Consider the following 22,104-nt stretch of genomic DNA (forward strand, 5'->3'; position numbering starts at 1 on the left):
AGCATCATTTTCATTCTCAGTGACCCAGAATTAGTAAAGTTTGACTACCTTTATTTCAGACGCATTTTGGCTGTAGAGCAATGAAATTAGAAATACTTCCATTCCTGGTGTTCTCTGATGCTGGTATAGACTGAAGAGGTGTTCTGCTCTCCAAAATCCTAGACTAACTATTGGATTTGTAGACATGCCGTCTAGCAATGAGTACATTTGCCCATTATCACTGCCTTCCACTTTTTGAGGGCTTCTCAGTTTTTTGCCCATCCCATTACAGGTCTTTCTTCTCTTACGCGGGGGTTCCATTCCACGGTTAGCGCGTAAAGCGAAAACCACGTATAGTCAAAATTACACTAAGTTGAATGGCTGACGGAATTGCCCGCACTGCAGAAACAGTATTTAAATTGTTGTTGTTCTCTTTTATTTTTGCCGACCACGTAAAGCTGAAATTGCACATGTTAAATGCGTGTAAGATGCGACAGACCTGTACAGCGAGATTCCTCCAGGGCTTGCATGACTTGTTTCGCTGGTATGGCCTCTGGCCTCCCAATGGGAATTTTTAATTTGGTTCTCAGTGCCCTGAGGAAAACCCCCTTCGAACTGATGGCTACCTGTTTTCTCCTCCACTTCTCGTTCAAGACTTCATTCTTTATAGGCATCACTTCACGTAGACATATGAGAGAACTCAGTGCTCTGATAGCAGACACACCATTTACTACCTTGTATAGAAATATGGTTATGCTATATCACATCCTTGCTTCTTCCAAAGGTATCTTTTGGAATATCGTATTAATCAAGAGATCCACATACCAGGTACTCAAAGCATCATGCTTCCAGAGAGGTGGCCAGCCTACATACACTAGATGTCCAGTGGCTCTTGCCTTCTACGCGGACAGGACTACGATCATCTGGGCCTCTCCCAGATTATTTGTAGACTTTTCACAGAGGGAAGGACAAAACAATTTCCACTCAGTCTTGAAATGGGGTTCGGGTCTCTTTTTAACCTGTTATGAATCCGCTGGGATGCAGTCCCTTCATGGAGTGACAGTACATTCCACTAGAGCTCAGTCCACATCTGTAGCTCTCCTGAAAGGCATTCCCGTAACAGAAACTTGTAGGACTGCAATTTTGGTCTTCTGTTCATGCCGTAGCCAAGCATTGTGCCATTTTACCTGCTTGGAGGGATGATGCTACATTTGGTGATGATCCTTGAGTTGTCTTGGACTGGTCTCCTCGTTGAGTTACTGCTGGGGAGTCTTCTGTGGTGGAGCACCTACAGGGACACATACCTGAAGAAGAGGTTAGTTATCTTGCAGTAACTTTGAGTTCTTCAAGATGTTTTGTTCGTATGGGTGCTCCACTTCCCTTCCCCTTTTCTCTCAGCTGTGGAGCTCTGCTTCACACTCAAGAAGGAACTGAGTGACAGCATGTTCGTGCCTCTTGTTATATGCCCTCGTTTGGAGGCACAAGGTGCTGCTAGGTGCAGCCTTGCACACAGTACTTTGCATTCTTTAGTCAAGAGCATGTGGGCACATCCTACAAAAGAGCACCCATAGGGACAAAACTGCTCAAACTCAAGTTACTGCAAGGTAAGGGACCTCTCCATGTCAGCCCACTGCCGCATAACTTTTTTACCACTTGTATTCATTATGCTAGTTAAGAATGATCTCTTCTATCTGATACCCAAAGCCTGCTGTGCGCTGTAGTCGTGCACAGACTCACCTGGCGGCGTCTCCTGCTGGCGTCCTGGGAATTAGCTCTTTTTCCAGCCTTGGAGCGCCCTCTGCAGGCCGAAGTCTCGTCACTCACTGCTTTGGCCCCCGTGTCTGCCCGGACCCGGTGCCAGTTTCCTCAGAGTGCTGCCCCCCAGGCAGTACTCCCACTCTCTGGGTCTCCCCACCCAGGGGAACCCCCCACCCACCGTCCCGACCTCACCTCAGTTGTAGGCTACTGCCAGTCACCAACTAGTCCTGGCGCCCTGGAGCAGACCGCAGTATAAGCCACTCATCACAGGCAAGGCTGGGTTTGGACCTGCTGCCTCTACCTACAGTGAGGCTGCCCCCTCAACTCCAGTACCTGTTTGGCCTTATACTAGGCTGCAGCTTGGGGGGTTTCCAGGCGGGAGCTCCTCGGCTCCTGTGGCCTTCCCTCAGCCCTGCTGCACTCCAGGTACCTTCTCTAGCTCCCCAGCAGCCAAGCCTGTTTCCCTCCCAGCTAGAGGAGACTGTGTGTCTGCACAGCTGAGGCTGCCTCCCCAGTCAGCCCAGCCTAAGACTCCCAACTCCAGCCCTCTCCAAGGGCTGGTTTTTAACCTTCAGGCTGGGAGCAGGTGACCACCCTGCTACATGCATATTTAAAACATGCTAGTGCCATGTCTTTTGTGGGACAGTCTGTCTGGAAAAACCCGATCTGTTGCATCACCTGTGATGTGACACTTCCATATGAGGGTCACATCACAGGTGATGCAACAGATTAATGTCTTTCCAAACAGCTTGTGGAAATTTTCTGTCTTTAGCTAACAATGAGGTCAAGTGGCTTTCATATCTCACCTCTATAATTTTTCCATGTCAGCAGTGGGGTTACAAGTATCTTAACCAAATGTTGGGCACTTTTTAGATATTGTATAGTTTTTCACTCTAATCTTTTCAGTACGCAGTTCAATGCTCTTAGCTGGGTAATTCTTAGGAAACAGAGTACCTATTTACCCCATGCCAGACAGGATGCATTTGTGATGGCAGTGTTCCTCTTGCAGGTAAAGTTCAGTGAATTAACGGTTGATATGTTCCGAATGTTGCAAGCACTGGAAAGGGAACCAATGAACTTGGCTTCACAAATGAACAAACCTGGCATGCAGGTGAGTTTCATTTTCTGTTCAAACTTGGCAACAGAATTCTATTAACTTTAGTCTATCTTCTCTGTATGTAGAGCATGGCATCTATGTTGCTATAACTCTTATTCTGATACTTACAGAAAGTGGGTTCAAACTCTAGAGTTGGACTTGGGTAACAGTGGCTTCTCTATTATATGTGGAAGCTTCAGTAGCAAGTATTGTTTGGCTCTAACGAAAAACTTTATCCTGTTTGCTGTCCTCCAAAAGCCCCTCTGTTTTCTTTTTGCTTCTTGGACTTTCAGTTTGTCCCTCTCATTTGGATCATCTCTGTTAGTATAGTCTAGAGTAGATATTTAGGATGCATTTTGTGTTTCATCTGTAGACAAAGGGGAGAATTGGCAGTCCTTGTTTTTTTGTCAGCACACTTCACAGCAATGTGTTGAGGTACAAATAAAATGGAAGAAAATGTTTGTCTTGGAAGAACAAAGTAAAAAAACGCGGAGCTAGAATGGGGCTGATGTGTGCTTTTATCAGGGAGTGTCCTTAAAAATATGGTCAGGGAGCTTTATTAAGGGATTGGGAACTAACTGAATTGGAGACTGCATTTTCTCACCTTGTTCTCTCAAAATTATAATCCAGGATTAAAGCAGGATTTGGGTGGCAAGTTAAATTGAGGGTTAAGCCTAAATACTGACTGTCAAATGGCTTCTGACCCAAACTTTGTTACTGTAGTACTCAGTAGAGAAAGCTACATGGGCAGACCGATATGTTAAGGAAGCACATTGAAGATGAATATTCAGATAAATGGAAGTTTAAAGATATATTAGGAATATACATGGTGTGCTTTTTTTGTTTTGTTTGTTTTTAAATAGGAGTCAACTGAGAAACCTGCTAGGCGGGAAAATCCCCATAAGTACTTGCTGTATAAACCTACCTTCAGCCAGCTGTATACGTTCTTAGCAGCAGCGTTCAAGGTTTGTAAAATCAGGTGTATTTGTCAGTTGATTTAAAAAACAACAACTCTGAAATGGTACACTTTGCTTAAAAAAAAAAAAAAAAAAGTAACTGAGTCAAGAAAACCCCTTTCTTTTTTTATTTTTCCTGAAAACTAAGGCTTTAGTAGCCTTTTTAAATTGTAAAGTAAATGACAAAAGGTTAATCTCCATCCTCTTCATAGGATGGAAATTTTAATGATTTATTTGTCTGTCTTAGTGGGAGATTACCTGATCTAAATATATAAGTATCTTTACTAAGAATTCTACAAAGGTAGTGGCTAAATTCATTTCCAGTTAATATAGTTATAGGGCCCAGTATATTTAATTGTTTGTACCAACAGCAACTGGGGGATTTAGTTGCTAAAAACAACTTGTTTCTTTACAGAGGAAGTAGTGTCACAACTGATGAGCCTAAAATGAAACTTCCGGGCTGTGTTTGGTGTTGTGCGTGCCTGCATGCTCAGTCTCTCCCCCAGAAAGCAGGGGTCTCTGATATGTTGGTGCTCCCATGCAGGGTGTGAATGGAAAGGTGGCACATGGATGCATATGCATTGCTTACACAGACTCATGCAGGATCCAGCACCCTGGGTTATTTTTTGGCAAGTTGCCCAACTGAGAAGTTTTGAGATTATTTTTGTTGCAGGCCCTATTTTGCAGGGGGAGAAGGGGAACGGGGAGCCAAGACCTCCTTCAGAATTCTGGGACAGCTGGAGATTGTCTTCTTCCAAAGGGACCTTGGCTTAACTCTTAGATGCCACATTCCAGGAAGTCTGTGTCTCACTAGATATTAGGGAAGAGGGGATGTGTGGAAAATGGTGCTCTTACAGCCTCTGAACCCAGCGTATCAATCAGATACTTAAAAAGATACAACTGAGTACCGCTGCAGCACTTATCACTGTGTGTACCCATATGGATCACTTGATTGCCTGTTCTGTACATTCCCTCTGAAGCACCTGGCATTGGCCACTGTTGGAAGACAGGATACTGGACTTAGATGAACCGTTGGTCTGAGCCAGTATGGCTGTTCTTATCCCAAATGCCCATTGATTCACGAAGTGTCTGTGTAAGCGATATAGATACATGCAAAAGAGCCACATAAGGGTGAAGGGCAGCCGGGGTAGGGGAGTTGCACCTGTAAATACCAATGATTTTATCAGGCTGATACGGAATGTACATAGCATGTTACAATAACTGTCTGAATTTTCCTCCTGCCCCTTTCCTTTGCTTGAATTCCAGGAGCTGCCCGCAAACAGCGTGCTGCTGGTCTACTTGTCGGCCACTGGCGTGTTCCCCTCAGGTCGTTCGGACAGTGAAGGTACAATAAAGGAATGCTCCCTGTCATGAGCAGGGCTTGAATTTGCTTTATATTTCAGGAGAAGTGGCCCACAGAAATCTCGCAAAACTCCTTTTAAAGGACCAGTCCAATTTCATATGCCCATCTGCCTACCAAGACTTGCTTTCTTTTGGACACACAGCAGCTAATTCTATGTGTTTAGCACACAATAACCTACTGACTTGAAATCTTTTCAAAGGACATGACCAAGTTTTTGGAAGATCTGAAATATTAAAAATGTCACAAGTTTTGAAGACACATGGCTCAATTGGCCAATCAGTGAAGAGGTTACCATAATAAAATGGTTCAACATCTGGCATTTCTTTCCAATCTGAAGTATCAAAATAGATGTTCAGGAGAATGGTGGCAAAAGGGCTGAAGGGCTTTCTGCAGAGATTGTTGTACTCCTTATACGTTTATCGATGTGACAATTCAAGCTCTTGTCATGATTTTAATAATTCCCTTCACCTCATCTTCCCCTGTTGTTCAACCCAGCAGAATATTGGGATGCAGAGAGAGTCTAAAAATCTAAAACTGGCCAACTACTGCAAATGCAGTCAAAAGAGTGTTACTTTTCTATAACTTACTTTAAAGGAAGAAATTATTTGAAACATCCTAAATATTGTATACCCTTCATCTGTTTGAGACTTGCATTCCTTTATAAGATGCATGCTTGTTTCATCTTCCTTGCATGATTTGTGAATCTTTCAAAATGCTAAAAGAAAAAAAATCCCTGCAAACTTTCTATTGTGGCAGTGATTTTTTTAATTTACTTTTAACATCTTACAGTGTGATGCAACCGAGACAGTTTGGTCTTAACTATGTTGTGTCCCTTGTAACCTGCATTGTGTCCAACTTCACTGCTTGCCTTGTTCTAACTTGCTACTCTACTGTAGAGGCACCCAATCTTTGTCCTATGGAGAGCTCCATAAGCAACTTTTCAGGTCCCAGGGGCTTGCATGATGAATCAGATTGCAGTCAGTCGTGTGTGTATTGTTGTTAGGAAAATGTGGCCTGCAAAAACTAAAATTCCTAGCATATAGTGCTCTGTATTAAAGAAGAGGGAGCTACAGGTTGCATTGTTAAATTATGCAGACCAGTTTTGGCTGATAGGTCACACTTAAGCCACATGTGACAGCACTAAATGAGTTTGCTCTGTTCCTGACATCTTAAAGCTTCTCTTACAAGTAAAAAGTAATTGTTTGTTTATTGAGGGGAAGGGGTTTTCAGGTGTAGACAAGGAAGGACTATCTGCAAATGAAATAAGTGATGAAATCCAACTGTGCAGAATTAGGAAGTCCCAGTATACATGCAGTTCTCCCATTAACACTAGAGGAGTTCCATAACTCCCACTAAACTGAGAAATATATCCTTGTCTGTACCAGCACACTCTTGCAGGGACCATTGATGTTTCTGTGGAGACAGCAATTCTTTAAATTTCTACACTGTCCACCAGTCAGCCCAGATGCTGTGCCCAATGGAATAATCACTAAGCTTGCAGTAGGACCAGACAAAACAGTGCAACATAGCTTTTTAAACTGTATAATATTTTATTAGAACTTCAGAAACAACAGAATTCCAAAGACAAGCTGGCCATCACTTTGGATCTGAAACCTCGCTGATAATGTTGGATTGTTACTAGGTTTAAAAACCAACTTTTCTTCAACTTATGAGATTTGTTTGTAGAGCTCCTAGTAGGGCTCTGATGGCTGCAAAGGCTGGTATTGTGGCTGCCCTGGGAAAGTTAAAGTTTTGAAACTGATTGATCTTAACTCCTTAGAAGGACAAATTCTGACTCTGGAATATATTGATTCAAGTCATATTTAAAATTTGTCTTGATTTGTCCTGTATGAAATATATGTAAAGTTCTTTTCCTGTCCCTGGTGCATCTGTTGACCTAGATGTGCATTCCTTTTACTACATAGCCTAATGGGTTACAGTAGATGTCTTGATTCTGATTTCTACATTGTTTTGAAGAATAAATGAATAATGTGGAAGTTACAGCATGCTCAGTATTACCAGACCAGAAGGTTAGTCACTGAAGTGACCAAAACACACACATTTTAAGTTGCATGGCTAGTAAATTGTAAACTCTCCATCATTACTTTTTCTTGAAGCTCTGGTAGTTCAGATTTATTACTTTTTTTTGTCCTACACCTATAATCACTTAATCCAAGTTGTGGCATGACAGCTAATCTCGTCTCTTTTTTGACATTTGTAGGCCCATATGATTTTGGTGGGGTCCTTACAAACAGTAACCGGGATATGATAAATGGTGATGCTATCCACAAACGGAACCAATCTTACAAGGAGATGCACTGGTGAGTTTCATGGGTTCAGCAAGGAGAAATAAGTAGCAAGCAAGTTTTTTTTTCTTCTCGGTAAAGATGCACCAAACCCTATTTAACTTTTCTGGAAAAATGTGTGCATTTATTTTATATATATATATATATAAAAATAAAAAAAAAAATTCCCCTCTCATCCCTATGGGTGGTATGTGTCTTCCTCAACCTCGGGTCCTCTACCAGAGGCCTGGGAGTTTGAGGGTTCTGCGCAGTATCTTAGCTGTTCCTAGCACTGCACTCTTCTGGACAGAGAGCTCTGATGTTGTTCCTGGGATCTGTTGGAGCCACTCACCCAGCTTAGGAGTCACAGCCCCGAGTGCTCCTACCACCACTGGGACCACTTTGGCCTTCACTTTCCACATCCTCTCTAGTTCCTCTTTCAGGCCCTGGTACTTCTCCAGCTTCTCATATTCCTTCTTCCTGATGTTGCTGTCACTTGGCACTGCTATATCTATCACCACTGCTGTCTTCTGCACCTTGTCTATTACCACGATGTCTGGTTGATTGGCCAGTACCTGCCTGTCCGTCTGGATCTGGAAGTCCCACAGAATCTTAGCCCTGCTATTCTCCACAACCTTCTGTGGAATCTCCCATCTGGTCTTGGGAGGGTCTAGCCCATACGCTGTGCAGATGTTCCTGTACACAATGCCAGCCACTTGGTTGTGCCGTTCAGTGTATGCTGTTCCTGCCTGCATCTTACATCCTGCCACTATGTGTTGGACTGTCTCTGAGGCCTCTCTGCACAGTCTGCACCTTGGGTCCTCTCTAGTGTGGTAGACCCCTGCTTCAATGGATCTGGTGCTCAGTGCCTGTTCCTGTGCTGCTATGATCAGTGCCTCAGTGCTGTCTTTTAGTCCAGCCCTTTCCAGCCACTGGTAGGATTTCCCAATGTCAGCCACCTCAGCTATCTGTCGATGGTACATCCCATGAAGGGTCTTGTCTTGCCATGGCACTTCTTCTGCTTGGTCTTCCTCCCATGTCTGCTGCTGCCTCAGGCATTCTCTCAGCAGCTCATCTTTGGGGGCCATCTTACTGATGTACTCCTGGATGTTCCGGGTTTCATCCAGGATAGTGGCCTTGACGCTCACCAAGCCCAGCCCGCCTTCTTTCCGGCTGGTATACAGTCTCTGGGTGTTGGACTTGGGGTGGAAACCTCCGTGCATTGTGAGGAGCTTCCGGGTTTTCACATCGGCAGCCTCCATGTCCTCCTTTGGCCAGCTCACTATACCGGCAGGGTATCTGATGACCGGCAGGGCGTATCCGTTGATGGCGTGGATCTTGTTCTTCCCACTGAGCTGGCTCTTCAGGACCTGTCTTATCCTTTGGTGATACTTGGATGTTGCTGTCTTCCTTGCCTCCTCATCGTGGTTTCCATGTGACTGTGGGATGCCAAGGTACTTGTAGCTGGTCTGTATGTCTGCTATGTGGCCCGCTGGTAGTTCCACCCCATCAGTCTTGACTACCTTCCCTCTCTTCACTACCATCCGGCCACACTTCTCCAGTCCGAATGACATCCCGATATCCTCACTGTAGATCCGCGTCAGGTGGGTTAGCGAGTCGATGTCTCGTTCATTCTTAGCATACAGCTTGATGTCATCCATGTAGAGGAGGTGGCTGATGGTAGTTCCACTCCTGAACCTGTACCCGTATCCAGTCCTTGTGATTATCTGGCTGAGGGGGTTTAAGCCTATGCAGAACAGCAGCGGGGACAGTGCATCACCTTGGTATATGCCGCACTTGATGGCCACTTGTGCAAGCTGCCTTGAGTTGACTTCCAGTGTTGTCTTCCATAGTCCCATTGAGTTCTTGAGGAAGGTCCTTAGTGTCCTGTTGACTTTGTATAGCGCCAGACATTCACAGATCCACGTGTGCGGCATTGAGTCGTAGGCTTTCCTGTAGTCAATCCAGGCTGTGCTCAGATTGGTCTGTCTAGACCTTGAGTCTTGGGCGACTGCTCTATCTATGAGCAACTGGTGTTTTGAGCCTCTGGTGTTGTTCCCAATGCCCTTCTGAGCTGTGCTCATGTACTGGCCCATGTGGTCCTGTAGCTTGGCAGCTATGATGCCTGATAGGACTTTCCATGTTGTGGGGAGGCAGGTTATTGGCCGGTTGTGTTCCCTTGCAGGGGTCTTTCATGATCAGCACTGTCCTTCCTTGTGTTAGCCAGTTTGGGTGGGAGCCTGCTGCTAGCAGCTGGTTCATCTGTGCTGCTAGGCGTTCATGCACTGCTGTTAGTTTCTTTAGCCAGTAGGTGTGGATCATGTCTGGTCCAGGTGCTGTCCAGCTCTTCATGTTCTTGACCCGCTGCTGGATGTCTTCTACTGTGATGGTGACTGGTTTCTGTTCTGGGAGATTGCTGTGCTCTGTTCTCAGGTCCTGCAGCCACTTTGCACTGGTGTTATGAGTCTTCTCTCTCTCCCATATGTTCTTCCAGTACTGTTCAGTTTCTGCTGCTGGTGGCTCTGCTGTTATTGTGTTGTTGCACTGCAGTTGGGAGTACACCTTGGATGGTTCTTTGGAGAACAGGGCATTTACTTTTTTGGCCTCTGCTTCTCTAGTGTATCTCCTTAGCCTGGTAGCCAGTGCTGTGAGCCTTTGTTTAGCAGTCTCTAGGGCTTCAGATGGAGTCAGGCCCTTGTATTTTTTCAGTAGCCGAGTCTTATCCTTAATCTCTACACCCTTCTGTAGTTCCACCAGCTGACTAACTTCTCTCCGAGTCGCCTTGATCTTATCCTCCAACCTCATTTTCCAGGGTGGGTACATACTGTTGTTCTTCTTGATCATGTAGCCAAGCATCTCCAGGATTACAGAGGCTGTAGCGTATACCAGTTCATTGGTTTGAGTTATGGTGGTAGTAGGGATTGTCATGAGGGCTCTATTGGCATCTTCTAACATACTATCTGATGGTACTTCTCCACTGAGCCTTGGTAATCGGTCTCGAGGATTGACTGTAGCTAGTTTCTCCATGATCTTATGCCTCATATCAGCTGCTGTGCTCTGCAATGGAGGGGGTGGCAGTGAAGTTTCAGCTTCAGGTGTGGGCTGCACATCCACTTGTTCTTCCAGGTCTTCTTGAGTCTGGGATGTAATGTGGAGTTGGTCTATCTCAAGCTGTGAGAGCAGCTTCCTCTTTACTATGTTGAAGCGTTGGGTAACTAGCTGTTTCTCAGTAAGTGTGGATGTAGGTCTTTTGTCCATCCATAGTCCCCTCATACGTTTCATATATCCCCTCTCATTAGGTCTACTGTTGTAGTAGCATTCCATCAATTCCAGGTTCTCTTGTCTCATCCATGAATGGTTTGTTCCAGTAGCCCACTTATCGTCAGATTGTCCTGGTTCCTCAACATCTGGCGCGGACCTTGTTAATCCGGGCGACGTCCGAGCCGGCATGACTCTCCTAGTTCGTGTCACTCTCATATTTGAGGTAGGCAGGTGAAGCGTTAGGGGGTCTTTTGCCCAAGGACCCCTACTGGAAAGTTGGGTACCAACTAGGATTTGAACCCCGGTCTCTCGTATCAAAGGGCGGTCTCCCGTATCAAAGGGTGGCGCTCTTAACCACTATGCTATCCAGTCGCTCTTATATATGTATGTGTGTGTGTATATGTAATAATCAAATGCATAGGTCACAAAACTTCAGAGTTGGGGTGAGTTTCCTGTCTAATGAACTAGTAGTGGGAGGGCAAGAGAATGCACACTTGGGCGGAGTCAGTCTAACTGAGCTGCTTAACTTCTGTTGAGCTGTATTTACTGCCTGTCATCTCCACCTACATCTAGATGACACTTGTCTATACTAGAAAAGTTTTTTTACTGGTGTAGCTATACCAGCAAACTCTACTAGTGTAGATGACGTTTACATCAGCATAAAAGTCCTTCGGCCAGCGCAGCTTATATAGTTCCCTGGCAAAAGCACTTTTTTTTTCCCGTGTAAACTGCAGCTATGCTAGAGCTCATATTGACACAGCTATATTGGTTTAACACCCCCTCCGCTCCCTGCAAACTGACACAGCTATGCTGGTTAACTTTAAGTGTTTGCTGAATCCTTGTACATCAGCATTGATGTGAGACCCCATCAAATTTAGGCTAGGCCTAATACCAGTGGAAGGTAAAACTCTCTATTTAGCGAGGTTGTTCGTATGGCACACATACTCATGACGGTCTTTTTGTCTCTTAGCTGTTCAGTGCATGCAGGTCTGATGATAACAATTATACATTCAGAATGGGGAATAGAACTCGGAATCCTCAGTTTCAAAACTCCTAGCCTCTAGCCAGTGACTTAAAGGGCAAACCTCACTAACTATCTGTCGAAGTATGGCAGTAATCTCCACTCCCTGGGCCCCCTTCTGAGTGTTTCTCACTAAAAAGCATGAACAGGCACAAGCAGAATTCCACTTCAGGAACAGTCCTATATTTGAAAGGTGGTTCCTAGGGTTAGTGTGCCTTGGGGGCAGGTGCTGCACAGCCCCATTCCTTCCCCAAATCCCGGATGTTCAGGAGGAATGGCATCTGGACTCTTATTGGAGCACTTTGCTGACTGAGTGGATCCTTCTTTCCCTTCCCCTGTCCTGTGTGGTCAAGGGGAAGGAGAGAACCTGCACCCCGTCAGGCCCAGCCCCCAGTTACTTTCCTGAAAGGCTAGAAAAGATTACGTTATCTCATACTTAGGACACTACCAAATTCAAGGTCCATTTTGGTCTATTTTGGTCTATTTCATGGTCATAGGATTTTAAAAATAATAAATTTCATGATTTCACATATTTAAATCTGAAATGTCAGTGTTGTAATTGTAGAGGTTCTGACCCAAAACAGAGTTGTGGAGGGGGTCGCAAGGTTATTTAAGGGGGGGGCTGCAATACTTCTACCCTTACTTCTGTGCTCCTGCTGGCGGGGGGCTGCCTTCAGAGCTGGACGCCTGGTCAACAGCCACCCAGCTCTGAAGGCAGCGCAGAAGTAAGCGTGGCAATACCGCTACCTCCCTAAAATAACATTGCAATCCCTCTGCAGCTCCCTTTTGGGTCAGGACCCCCAATTTCAGAAATGCTTGTCTCCCCCGTGAAATCTGTATAGTATAGGGTAAAAGCACACACAAGACCAGATTTCATAGTCTGCCATGTTTTTCATGGCTGTGAATTTGGTAGGGCCCGACTTATGCTAAACCATCTTGGATGTCTGCTGTGGTGTCCAGCTCTTTCTAATGTTTTATATCACCTCTTTAAATCCTCTCTAGTTTGGGGCTAATACTCTGTGGGTGACTGCAAAAAAACTTCCGCCTAAATATTCTGTTTGTTTTTCCTGTAAAGTGAGCTACAACTTGAGTATTAGGCTTTCTTGTTCCATCCTACTGTTCTGCCTTTGATGTGGGCAGCTATGTGCCTAAGGAGAAACCTCCTCACTCAAGGCAGGACAGTGCAACCCCTGTAGCAGCTTCACAGAAAGTTCTAGTACAGTGTGAATTGTCTCATCTTTCTCTTTTTAGCCTTCACCCTGGTGATCTCTACCCTTTCACAAGAAAGCCCCTATTTATCATTGTGGACTCCTCAAACAGCGTTGCCTATAAGGTAAGATTTTGAAAGTAGACGTGTGTGGTGTGGAGTACGGTGCCAATCCCTAGGTAGCCTACATTTTTATAGTGGCTTTTTTTTTAATGCATTGTATTTATATTTTTCTGTCGGGGTTGTGCGTGCTGGGCAGGATCTGACCCTTTAAAGAGGAACAAGAACAGAAGCACATGAATGTCTGCTCACTGGAAAGTAATAAATCCTCTGGGAGGGGGAAAAAAGCAGTTTAAGATTGGGACTGGTGGGAGATTTATATTTTGTTATATACCAAAGATAATTTCTTTTTCGGGGGGATTACTTAATCTGCTTTTCTGCTCCAGATATCTAACTCTCCTACTCAGAGCTGCTTTAAACGGCAGAAAAGTGTCAATGCAGAGTTTTGCCTTGTAAATAGGTGTGTTGATTTATCTGGAAAAAAAAAAATCTGAATGAGAAAAAAAATAACAAGAAATTAAAAGACAAATGTGTTACAAAAATTAAATATACATTTAGCATCTCCTCTTGTATAATATGTGTTAGAAAAATGACAAACTCCTGTGACTGAATGCTCTAGAGACAGAGAATTATTCAGTGCCAAATCCTCATTAGCAATCTACAATTCAGGTAATGTGGAAGCAAGTGTGATTAATTCCAGAGGCACCAATCACCTCTGGATGACATTATTTTATTAGTGAATGTAATGTTCAGAAACATGCTGGGTATGCAAAACTGTCACTTCCTAATGCCTTCCTCTTGCAGCTTGACTTATTTACAGTTAGACAAATGGTCATTTGCAGCTCTATTTCTAAGGAGCATTAGGGATGTCTAGTGGCCAAATATGCCTGTTCTCTCTCCAGAGTCCATTGTCTGTCTGTTTCACCTGTTTAGAGAGGGATGTCAGATAACAAGACTCAGACTCATTTTCAATTATTTGATTACTGATATGCTATCTTCAGTTTGGGAACACTTTGACCTAAATGTCATAACACTGCGTTGCTTTTCTCTAGTGCCTTTTTGTCAAAGCATCTTGAATGATTTTGCAATCACTAATGCAATTGGTTTCACCATGCCCTTTTGCTTGTAGGTATTATCCCAATTTACAGAAGCAGGGGCGGGGATAAGTAATTTGACCACAGCCACAAGAAAATCAGTGGCAGAGATGGAAATAAACCCAGATCTCTTGATTTTTCATTCCACCTTAACCACAAGACCATTCTTCCCCCTTCCTGTTATAGTTTCTGAAAAAGCATGTAGGCCTGGTATGGGAGAGGGCAGAACTAGGGAACCTCAGTACACATACAACTCTGGAGATGCATGTTCTCTGCAGGGGGAGGTCATGGATTCCCTTATTTGGGCTTGCATCTCACATGACTCTTTAACAATAGTTTTTGGCAGAAAGTTGCTTTGTAAACTCACTCAATCCTATCCAAATGGAGACTGTAGAATTTCTATGCGGTAAATAAGACAAACACCCGTCTCAGCCTGAGTTCTGCTTCTTATTGTGCTTTGCGTTTGGTCAGTGAGCCAAACCTCTAACTTCTTATCCAGTGCATTAGTTGTTATGCCAAAACTCATGGACCAGCCAGCGGAAGAAAAGAGCAGGGAGACACCTCAGCTCCCAGCTTGTGTGCAAGGGGAAAAGTGGATACTCTGGTGTTCTTGGAATTGTGTTAGCTGCTAGGAACTTGTAGGACATTGGTGATTATATGGACTCCATTTTTTGTGACTGTGTCTGGAGAGAACTCAGGAAAGTTAGTGTGACTGTTTGAAATAGTTTCATAAACAGTGTTAAGGACCTTGTGTCTGAACGTCAGGAAATCTATCACCATTCGTGTATCTCAATGAAAGGCAACTAGTGGAGTGCCCAGCTGTGGCAGTGTTTCCCAACCCTCGGTAATGCAAGTCCCATGTCATTGCTCTGCAAGTGTGCTTGACTTGCAGTAAGAATATGTAACTAGTGCTGTTTGCAAATGTCCCAGGGTGAGCTGTGAGTGGAGATGAAATGCTTTGTAGTCAGAGCATGTCAGCGCAGATAAATGTTCTGTGCAACTATGTGAAAAATCAGAGCCAGTGTAGTGACTCCTTTCTATGCTGCTGCTCTGATCCTTTCAGAGGACAGTAGCTAGTTTGACATTTAAATGGCACTGCTAAGCAGTATTGACAGTAACATGAATTGCTCATAGGCCTTCTCCAAAAAGCTGCTTTCTGCTCATGTGCGCTCTGTCATTAATTCTCCTCCTGAAGAATTTAAATGGTGATGACAGAGGGAGTCCTGCCATGAAGTGATGTCGTGCTCTTAGAGACTCAGCACCTTTGTGAAATACTCTACTTTACTTTGGACTGGCCCTCTGAGGGATGTAGGCACTGTCCCTTATTCCTTAGCCAGCAAGGGTTATCTCTAGGAAAGGTGTCTACTCTTAAAACATTTTTGCATCCATGGTTGCGGGAAAAAGGAGACCTGCTAATAGGTCTTAAAAAGAAAATGTTCACTTTCTTGTATCTCTTCTCCATCCACACAGCGTGCAGTCATAATGAGCAATATGCTGTGGGAGTATCACCTAGCACTCCCTCCTCAAGCAGGGCATTTAAGCAAGAGAGCTGACTGTTGTGTTATTATGGGGGTAGAGTGGGAGGAAAGAAAGAGAGGAACATCTCTATTTATATTGGGGTTGAACCCATCCAAAGCTGGAGATTTCTTTATTTAGGAACATTTAGTAGGTACCCATCACCATGAAATTTGTGCACTTTACATGGCTTAAATTGAGTAATTAATATTATAAGAGCTTCTCTGCAGCACACAGCTTTTCCACAGTGACGGAGGAGGAATCTGGCCAGTCAGTTTTGAGCGCAGGTTTTCATAGTTCAGTCCATTCGAGAAACCTGGACCAAGACAGTAATCTTGCAGCTCTTTCTAAAAAGAGACAGGTTTGTGCTTCACTGTTTCTGTTGGGGGCAAGTTCCAGAGTAGCAGGCTGACTACCAAGAGTGCTTTGTCGTCATCTCCTGTAAGCACTCTTGTGTGCCAATGATTGTAGCCTGTAGGGCGGGTTGGAAGAGCAGTGATCTGGGCCTCTGCCAATTAGAGAATGTGGGATTTGGAATTGAGGAAATGGGGTACTGTCACATCTTAATGTCTGCAAAAGGCAGAAAAGCCTATCTAGAACAAATGCATGTGAGTTGATTTTTATACATATACATATATAATGGGAAGCAATTAAGTAATTACACAGAGGGCTGAGAGGGATGGTAGAAGTCTGAGGCAGCTGGTATAATTTGGCTGAGACCCCAATCTCCAGACTACTGTCTTCTGGTACTGCAGGACTCTCCATCATTTTCTGTGGGTGCTCCTCGACTGGATGGGACTTCTATTTGGTCTTCTCTATTTCTGTTCAGGGTTCTACAACATATCCCTTCAGGAACCCATTCTTAGACAGTTATAGGGAAAGATCAGGCTCATTATCAAGGGTAGCAGAACCAACCCTGTATTTCACCCCTGTTCTGTATGGGGGGCCCCCCCAATGACTATACTCTGGACTACCTATCAATGACCGTTAGCCAGACCACCAGTACTGTCCTTCAGGGGGAGACCAGAGTTGCACAGCCCTCTCCTCCACAACCGGCCCGCTACTAGGAGGAAACTATTGAGGAGCAGGAGGCCAGGGCAGATAATGAAGCCACTGTCAAACACCTATTTCAGTTATGTCTCTGCCACCATCCATGGCCAATGATCTTTGGCAATTTCAAGATCTCCTAAAGAGGTAGCTGACACTCTTCTGATTCCACTCCTAGAAGTCAGGCATTTGCAGCACAAGCTGCTGGATATCCTGCAGTCAGCAACACCCTCCAGGGTGGTGTTTCTGATCAGTCAGGCGCTACTGGGCTTGGAACACCAAGTCTGCAGGCATGGGTCACAAAGCCCTGAGCTTAGTGTGCTGTCTAGACGTACCCCTGGAGTTCTAAATGGTTCCTATATTAGCAGGGGTAGCTAAACATACTGACCCAATACATATGACAATCTTCAGAAATTTGAGAGCAGAGGCGTGCCTGCTGGGGCTCAGGGCTGAAGCCCTGAGTGCCCCCTCCAAAAAAAAAAAAAAAAAAAAAACCACCCAGAATGCCACCCCTGGAATTGTGCCACCCCAAGCACATGCTTGGTTTTTTTTACAGTGCAAATACTCGTAATAAAAAAAAAAACACAAACCAAAGTGAGCAGCGTCTGCTCCAAAAAAAAAAAAAAAAAAAAAAAGGTGGGGGCAAACAGGATGTTAGGAATCATTAAAAAGGAGATAGAAAATAAGATGGAGAGTATCTATTGTCCTTATATAAATCCATGGTACGCCCACATGTTGATGCGTACAGATGTGGTCTCATCTCAAAAAAATTATACTGGAACTAGAAAAGATTCAGAGAAGGGCAGCTAAAATGATTAGGGGTTTGGAACAGCTCCCATATGAGGAGAGATTAAAGAGGCTAGGAATTTTCAGCTTGGAAAAGAGGAGACTAAGAGGGGATATGATAGAGGTATATAAAATCATGAATGATGTAGAGAAAGTAAATGAGGAAAAGTTATTTACTTGTTCCCATAATATAAGAACTAGGGGTCACCAAATGAAATTAATAGGCAGCAGGTTTAAAACAAATACAAGGAAGTTCTTCTTCACACAGTGCACAGTCAACTTGTGAAACTCCTTACCTGAGGGGGTTGTGAAGGCTAGGACTATAACAGCATTTAAAAGAGAACTGGATAACCACCATGAATTTAAGTCCATAAATGGCCATTAGCCAGGATGGGTAAGGAAGGCCTCCGTTTGTCAGAGGGTGGAGATGGGTGGCAGAAGAGCGATCACTCGATCATTGCCTGTTGGGTTCACTCCCTCTGGGGCACCTGGCATTGGCCACTGTCGGTAGACAGGATACTGGGCTGGATGGACCTTTGGCTGCTCTTAAGTTCTTATGTTCTCCCTGCTGGGCAGAAGCTATAGGTGATATAATTGGGGGGTCATGTGATCCCCATCCCATTTTCGCCAGGGTTTGCTAGCCCCGCTCAGTGGAGCTGGCTAGCTGCAGCCATGGGGAAAGGCAGCAACAAACAGCAGGGACCTGCAGGGAGAGCTGCTGCATCTTCTCAGGGAGCTAAAGTATCAGCGCCATCCTGCATCTCCCAGGTGTTAGCTCCATGTGGAGAGCCAGCAGCAAACACCTGGGAGCTGCAGGGAGGGGCTGCTGAAGATAAGTGGGGATTTGCCTGAGGGGGCATGACTCAAGTTGTTGTGGGGGACGAACTTTTAAATTGTCTCCCCCCCTCCACAGTAGGCCCCAGTCATCTCTAGCAGAAGCCCCTGACCCCACCACCTGAGCTTTTCCTCCTCCCTTCTTCCCCCAGTCTGGGAGGTGGAGAATGGGGAGGGGGGGTCCACGAGCCGTACTTTAACTGTAAAGGAGCTACGTATGGCTTGTGAGCCGCAGCTTGGCCACCCCTGCTATATAGTTCAGTATTATCAGTTCATTTTTGGCTTGCAGTCATCTGCACAGTAATAGTTTCTGATGATTCTTCATTAGAGACCAAAATCTTAATATCTAGTTCATAAATCTCGCTTGGGCTCTTCTTGGAACAGAGCTTTTAGCTTAGTCAGTATTTTTCTAAGCATGGGAAACGTATATTACTTTGATTAGACCAGGCCACTGTTGTTAGTATTTTGACATGTTTAGAAGGAATTGGTTTAATTAAAATATTTTTGCAAGGAGTTTAAATATCAACTCGCTAGGTAGAAATCCAAAAGAATCCAGAATTGGGACCTCCCTTCTTTTCTGAGCCAAGTGACTGATGGTTCTGCAGTAGGTAAATGATTCTCTGAGCCTTGAACCCAAGATTGATGATGTACATTTTAGATGTGTAATATGTAATCTGAAGGGAACTGTTTCATTAGCGTGAATGTATGCGTTGGTGTCGTACAGACATCCTGGTCTCTCTCTTATAAGGCATTGCAACTCTTCAGTTTTAGAAAGATTGTTAGCAGGAAAAGAACAACTCAGTTTAGTAACTAAACTGGAGAAATGTTTCATGACCTCTTTTTCTATAAGAAGTAGATTCTAGAGTAGAAGATGCATTCCCTGTGTGTGTCTGTGTGTGAGTGTAGAACAATGCAGTGCTCTGAATTTCAGAGTAATTCTTATAAAATATGGTGTGTTTTTATGAATATTGAAAGAAAATTGATTAAGCAATTAACTTGAAACAGTGTTTTCGCATAGCAGCTGCTTAATGGTTCACATTTGTTTTTAAATGGAGCCAATTTTAATACTCATCATACCTGTGGCTCTCCTATTCCAGTGGGAACAGTCCTATTGCTAGGAAAAAGCAATATTTTTACCTTCATTGGACAGCCAAACTAATGGCAAGGAAAATAATTGAAAGGGCTAATCCAGGTTGGTCTTTGGCCTGAATACAAACAGATTTGTTCTTTGGAGTACAGAATATATTTTTAAAGCAAGTCCATTACTGCAATGGGTTACTCCCTAAAAGCAATTTGTTTCTATGAAACTAGTGCCTACTTTCAGTTAGTGTTCGTGTGTGTGTGTGTCCCTTCCCCGCTCATTCCCTCCTTAGTTGTATATATTAAACATATATATTAAGGTTCCAACAAACAAGACAAAATGACAATTGATGTTTTAACTGTTCTATTACAGAATTTCACAAACTTATTTGGACAGCCACTGGTGTGCTTGCTTTCTCCAACAGCGTATCCAAAAGCATTACAAGGTACAAAGGTGTTGCCTTTCCTCACAGCTTTTCTTGTATTACTTTTAAAAACTGTGTAAGACAATATAAAGTAACATTTATCAGCTTCCAAAATGATCACCTTCTGATGCTTTCTCTTCACTTGATGATAACCCCAGCAGGGGATGAGCAGCGCTTGAAGTGGCATAGTATGCCAAGAGTTACTGACCGTTCATGACAAATGACTTTAACATGGTGTGATTCAACTGGAGTCTGTCCAAGCAGCTTCACCAAGTGCCAGAGAGGAAACTCAGTTTGCAGATGCAGAGACCCAGAAAGCTGCCATCACAGTGCTGGGGTCATAATTCACTTTTTCTATTATTAGCATTTGAGAGAAGCTTCACTACAAATGGAATGTCACTAAGATAATGTTGCCCACTCTATTCCAGGAGCCGTTCTAAAGGCCAGCTGTAGAATCTGCATAAATATCTAGTCTGCAGAATCTCTCTGGCACCAGTGTAGATTTTGGAGGGTTTCTTAAGGAAAACAATCAGTGCATCTCATGGAAAAATGGTTTTCCAGAATGAGCAAGTCAGAGACCAGAATACTTCTGCCAGTTCCTAGGTTAGAGATGACCATGGTCAGATTCCCCATCTGCCTTGTTCCATTAGAAGAGAGTTGACAGTGTGGCCTGCACTATAGTCAGGAGCTCTACTTATCAGAGCTTAACGAAAACAACTGCAGCTGTTACTTGAGGTAGCAAAATAAATATTTGCTAAATAAAAATATATACGTATTAACTTTCCAATACCTATAACTGTGACTGGTTCTGGTGTGTGTCTGTGAGGGTTGCCAATTTTACTGCTACTTCCCAGCATGAAGTCCAGTCTGCTGACATAGTTTGAGACACAGGAAGTGGTGCTCAGCAAATGAATGAATGAATGAGAGAAGCTGGAGACGTCACAGTTGCTTTAAGGTAAGTTCTATTATTTGCTAGAAACTTTTGAGTAGAAAATATTAAAAGTTTTTGTTCAAGTGAAAACTGTTAACAAAGAGGAATTCTGATTAAATAATAGAACTTACCTTTTAAACAGTGAATGTCTCCAGTGGGGTTCCTGTTCAGTGTTAGTAACGCACCAGTAAATATCTGTTGTAAGTCTGGTAAGACACTGACCAGTGACGAAAAGGGGGTTCCCACAGTAAAAGACTTCTCTAGCGTCTCTCTTCTTTCTTGTTTTAAGCTGTTAAATAGAGCTAGCAGCACGCCCCAAGAAAGGAGTAGGTTTCTGGAGAGTAACTGGGAAAAACAAAGGACAATATGTCTGTGTTGGATGGGCGACCATATATATCCAAGTGTTGTGTTGCTTGCCTACTTCTTACCAGAGCAAAGACGTTTCTCTGGGTTTTTGGTAATGCTGATAAACTGTAAAAGAAAGATGTTACATGGTGGGTCCAGTTATGATCTTATACAGTATCTTGCGTTGCAAGATTGACACTAATTGTATTAAAACCATGCACAGAACAGGGACAGCTCTCCTGTTTCACACACCGAATGCATCATGTTGTTGTTTATTATTGGCTTTTAGATCAGTCTCAGCGGGGTAGCCTCTTCACCCTCTTTCTGAACAATCCTTTAATGGCATTCCTATTTGTCTCTGGATTATCAAGCATGCGCAGAGGATTGTGGGAGAAGTGTCAAGATTACCTTAGAAAAATCAACCGGGATATTGCCCAGCTGCTGACCCATTCTCGCTCCATAGGTATGTCCTTAAAGAGCTACACGCACTCAACAGAGAACTTAGTGGCACAACTTGAGCTGGATTTCTTATCTGTTTCTCATTGGTCAGTCTTGCCAAAGAATAATACAGTTTGGGGGGGAAATGCACAGCTGTTCTATGAGGTTTTCCCAGAGGTTTCTTGCTTCAAAAATGCCTTTCTGAATTCAGTTTTCTTTTAAGTGTCACCTTCTTCCTCTGCAGATCAGGCCTTTCTTCAGTTTTTTGGGGATGAATTTCTTCGCTTACTTCTAACAAGATTCATCTTCTGCTCAGCCACCATGAGGATGCACAAAATTTTCCGGGTATGCAGGGAACATTCCCTTTGTGCAAAAGAGTCATCAGACAAATTCTGTTTTCATGCAGAATTGCCTTGACTGGGGGTTAAAGGGCTCTTCTATCTAATTTCTGTGGCTCTTCTGCTCGTGTGCTTCACTAACACTGCTCATAAGGACTTCTCACATGCTTAAATGAGTATTCATTAATGTATGTGTGAAGCACATAGCGGGTAATGTTAGCTATTCTTACAGGTGAAAAGGCCTTTGTATACAAATGCTCATAACTAGTTTTAACAATGTAGTGC

At 43.8% G+C, this 22,104-nt stretch overlaps 1 protein-coding gene across 2 annotated transcripts in view; it reads left to right on the top strand.

Annotated features, from left to right (window-relative positions):
• SCAI (suppressor of cancer cell invasion) overlaps positions 1 to 22,104 on the top strand; it is a 113,073-nt gene that overhangs the window by 81,254 nt on the left and 9,715 nt on the right. For both annotated transcript variants that reach the window (XM_032767486.2, XM_032767487.2), the window contains 8 exons: positions 2,747 to 2,848; positions 3,697 to 3,798; positions 5,056 to 5,134; positions 7,374 to 7,473; positions 12,971 to 13,052; positions 19,716 to 19,788; positions 21,333 to 21,506; positions 21,726 to 21,826. In XM_032767486.2, the coding sequence (XP_032623377.2) occupies positions 2,747 to 2,848; positions 3,697 to 3,798; positions 5,056 to 5,134; positions 7,374 to 7,473; positions 12,971 to 13,052; positions 19,716 to 19,788; positions 21,333 to 21,506; positions 21,726 to 21,826 (813 nt within the window). The remainder of the gene's footprint in view (positions 1 to 2,746; positions 2,849 to 3,696; positions 3,799 to 5,055; positions 5,135 to 7,373; positions 7,474 to 12,970; positions 13,053 to 19,715; positions 19,789 to 21,332; positions 21,507 to 21,725; positions 21,827 to 22,104) is intronic.

Source organism: Chelonoidis abingdonii, chromosome 24 (genome assembly GCF_003597395.2).
Source record: "Chelonoidis abingdonii isolate Lonesome George chromosome 24, CheloAbing_2.0, whole genome shotgun sequence".
NCBI classification, from domain to species: domain Eukaryota; kingdom Metazoa; phylum Chordata; order Testudines; family Testudinidae; genus Chelonoidis; species Chelonoidis abingdonii.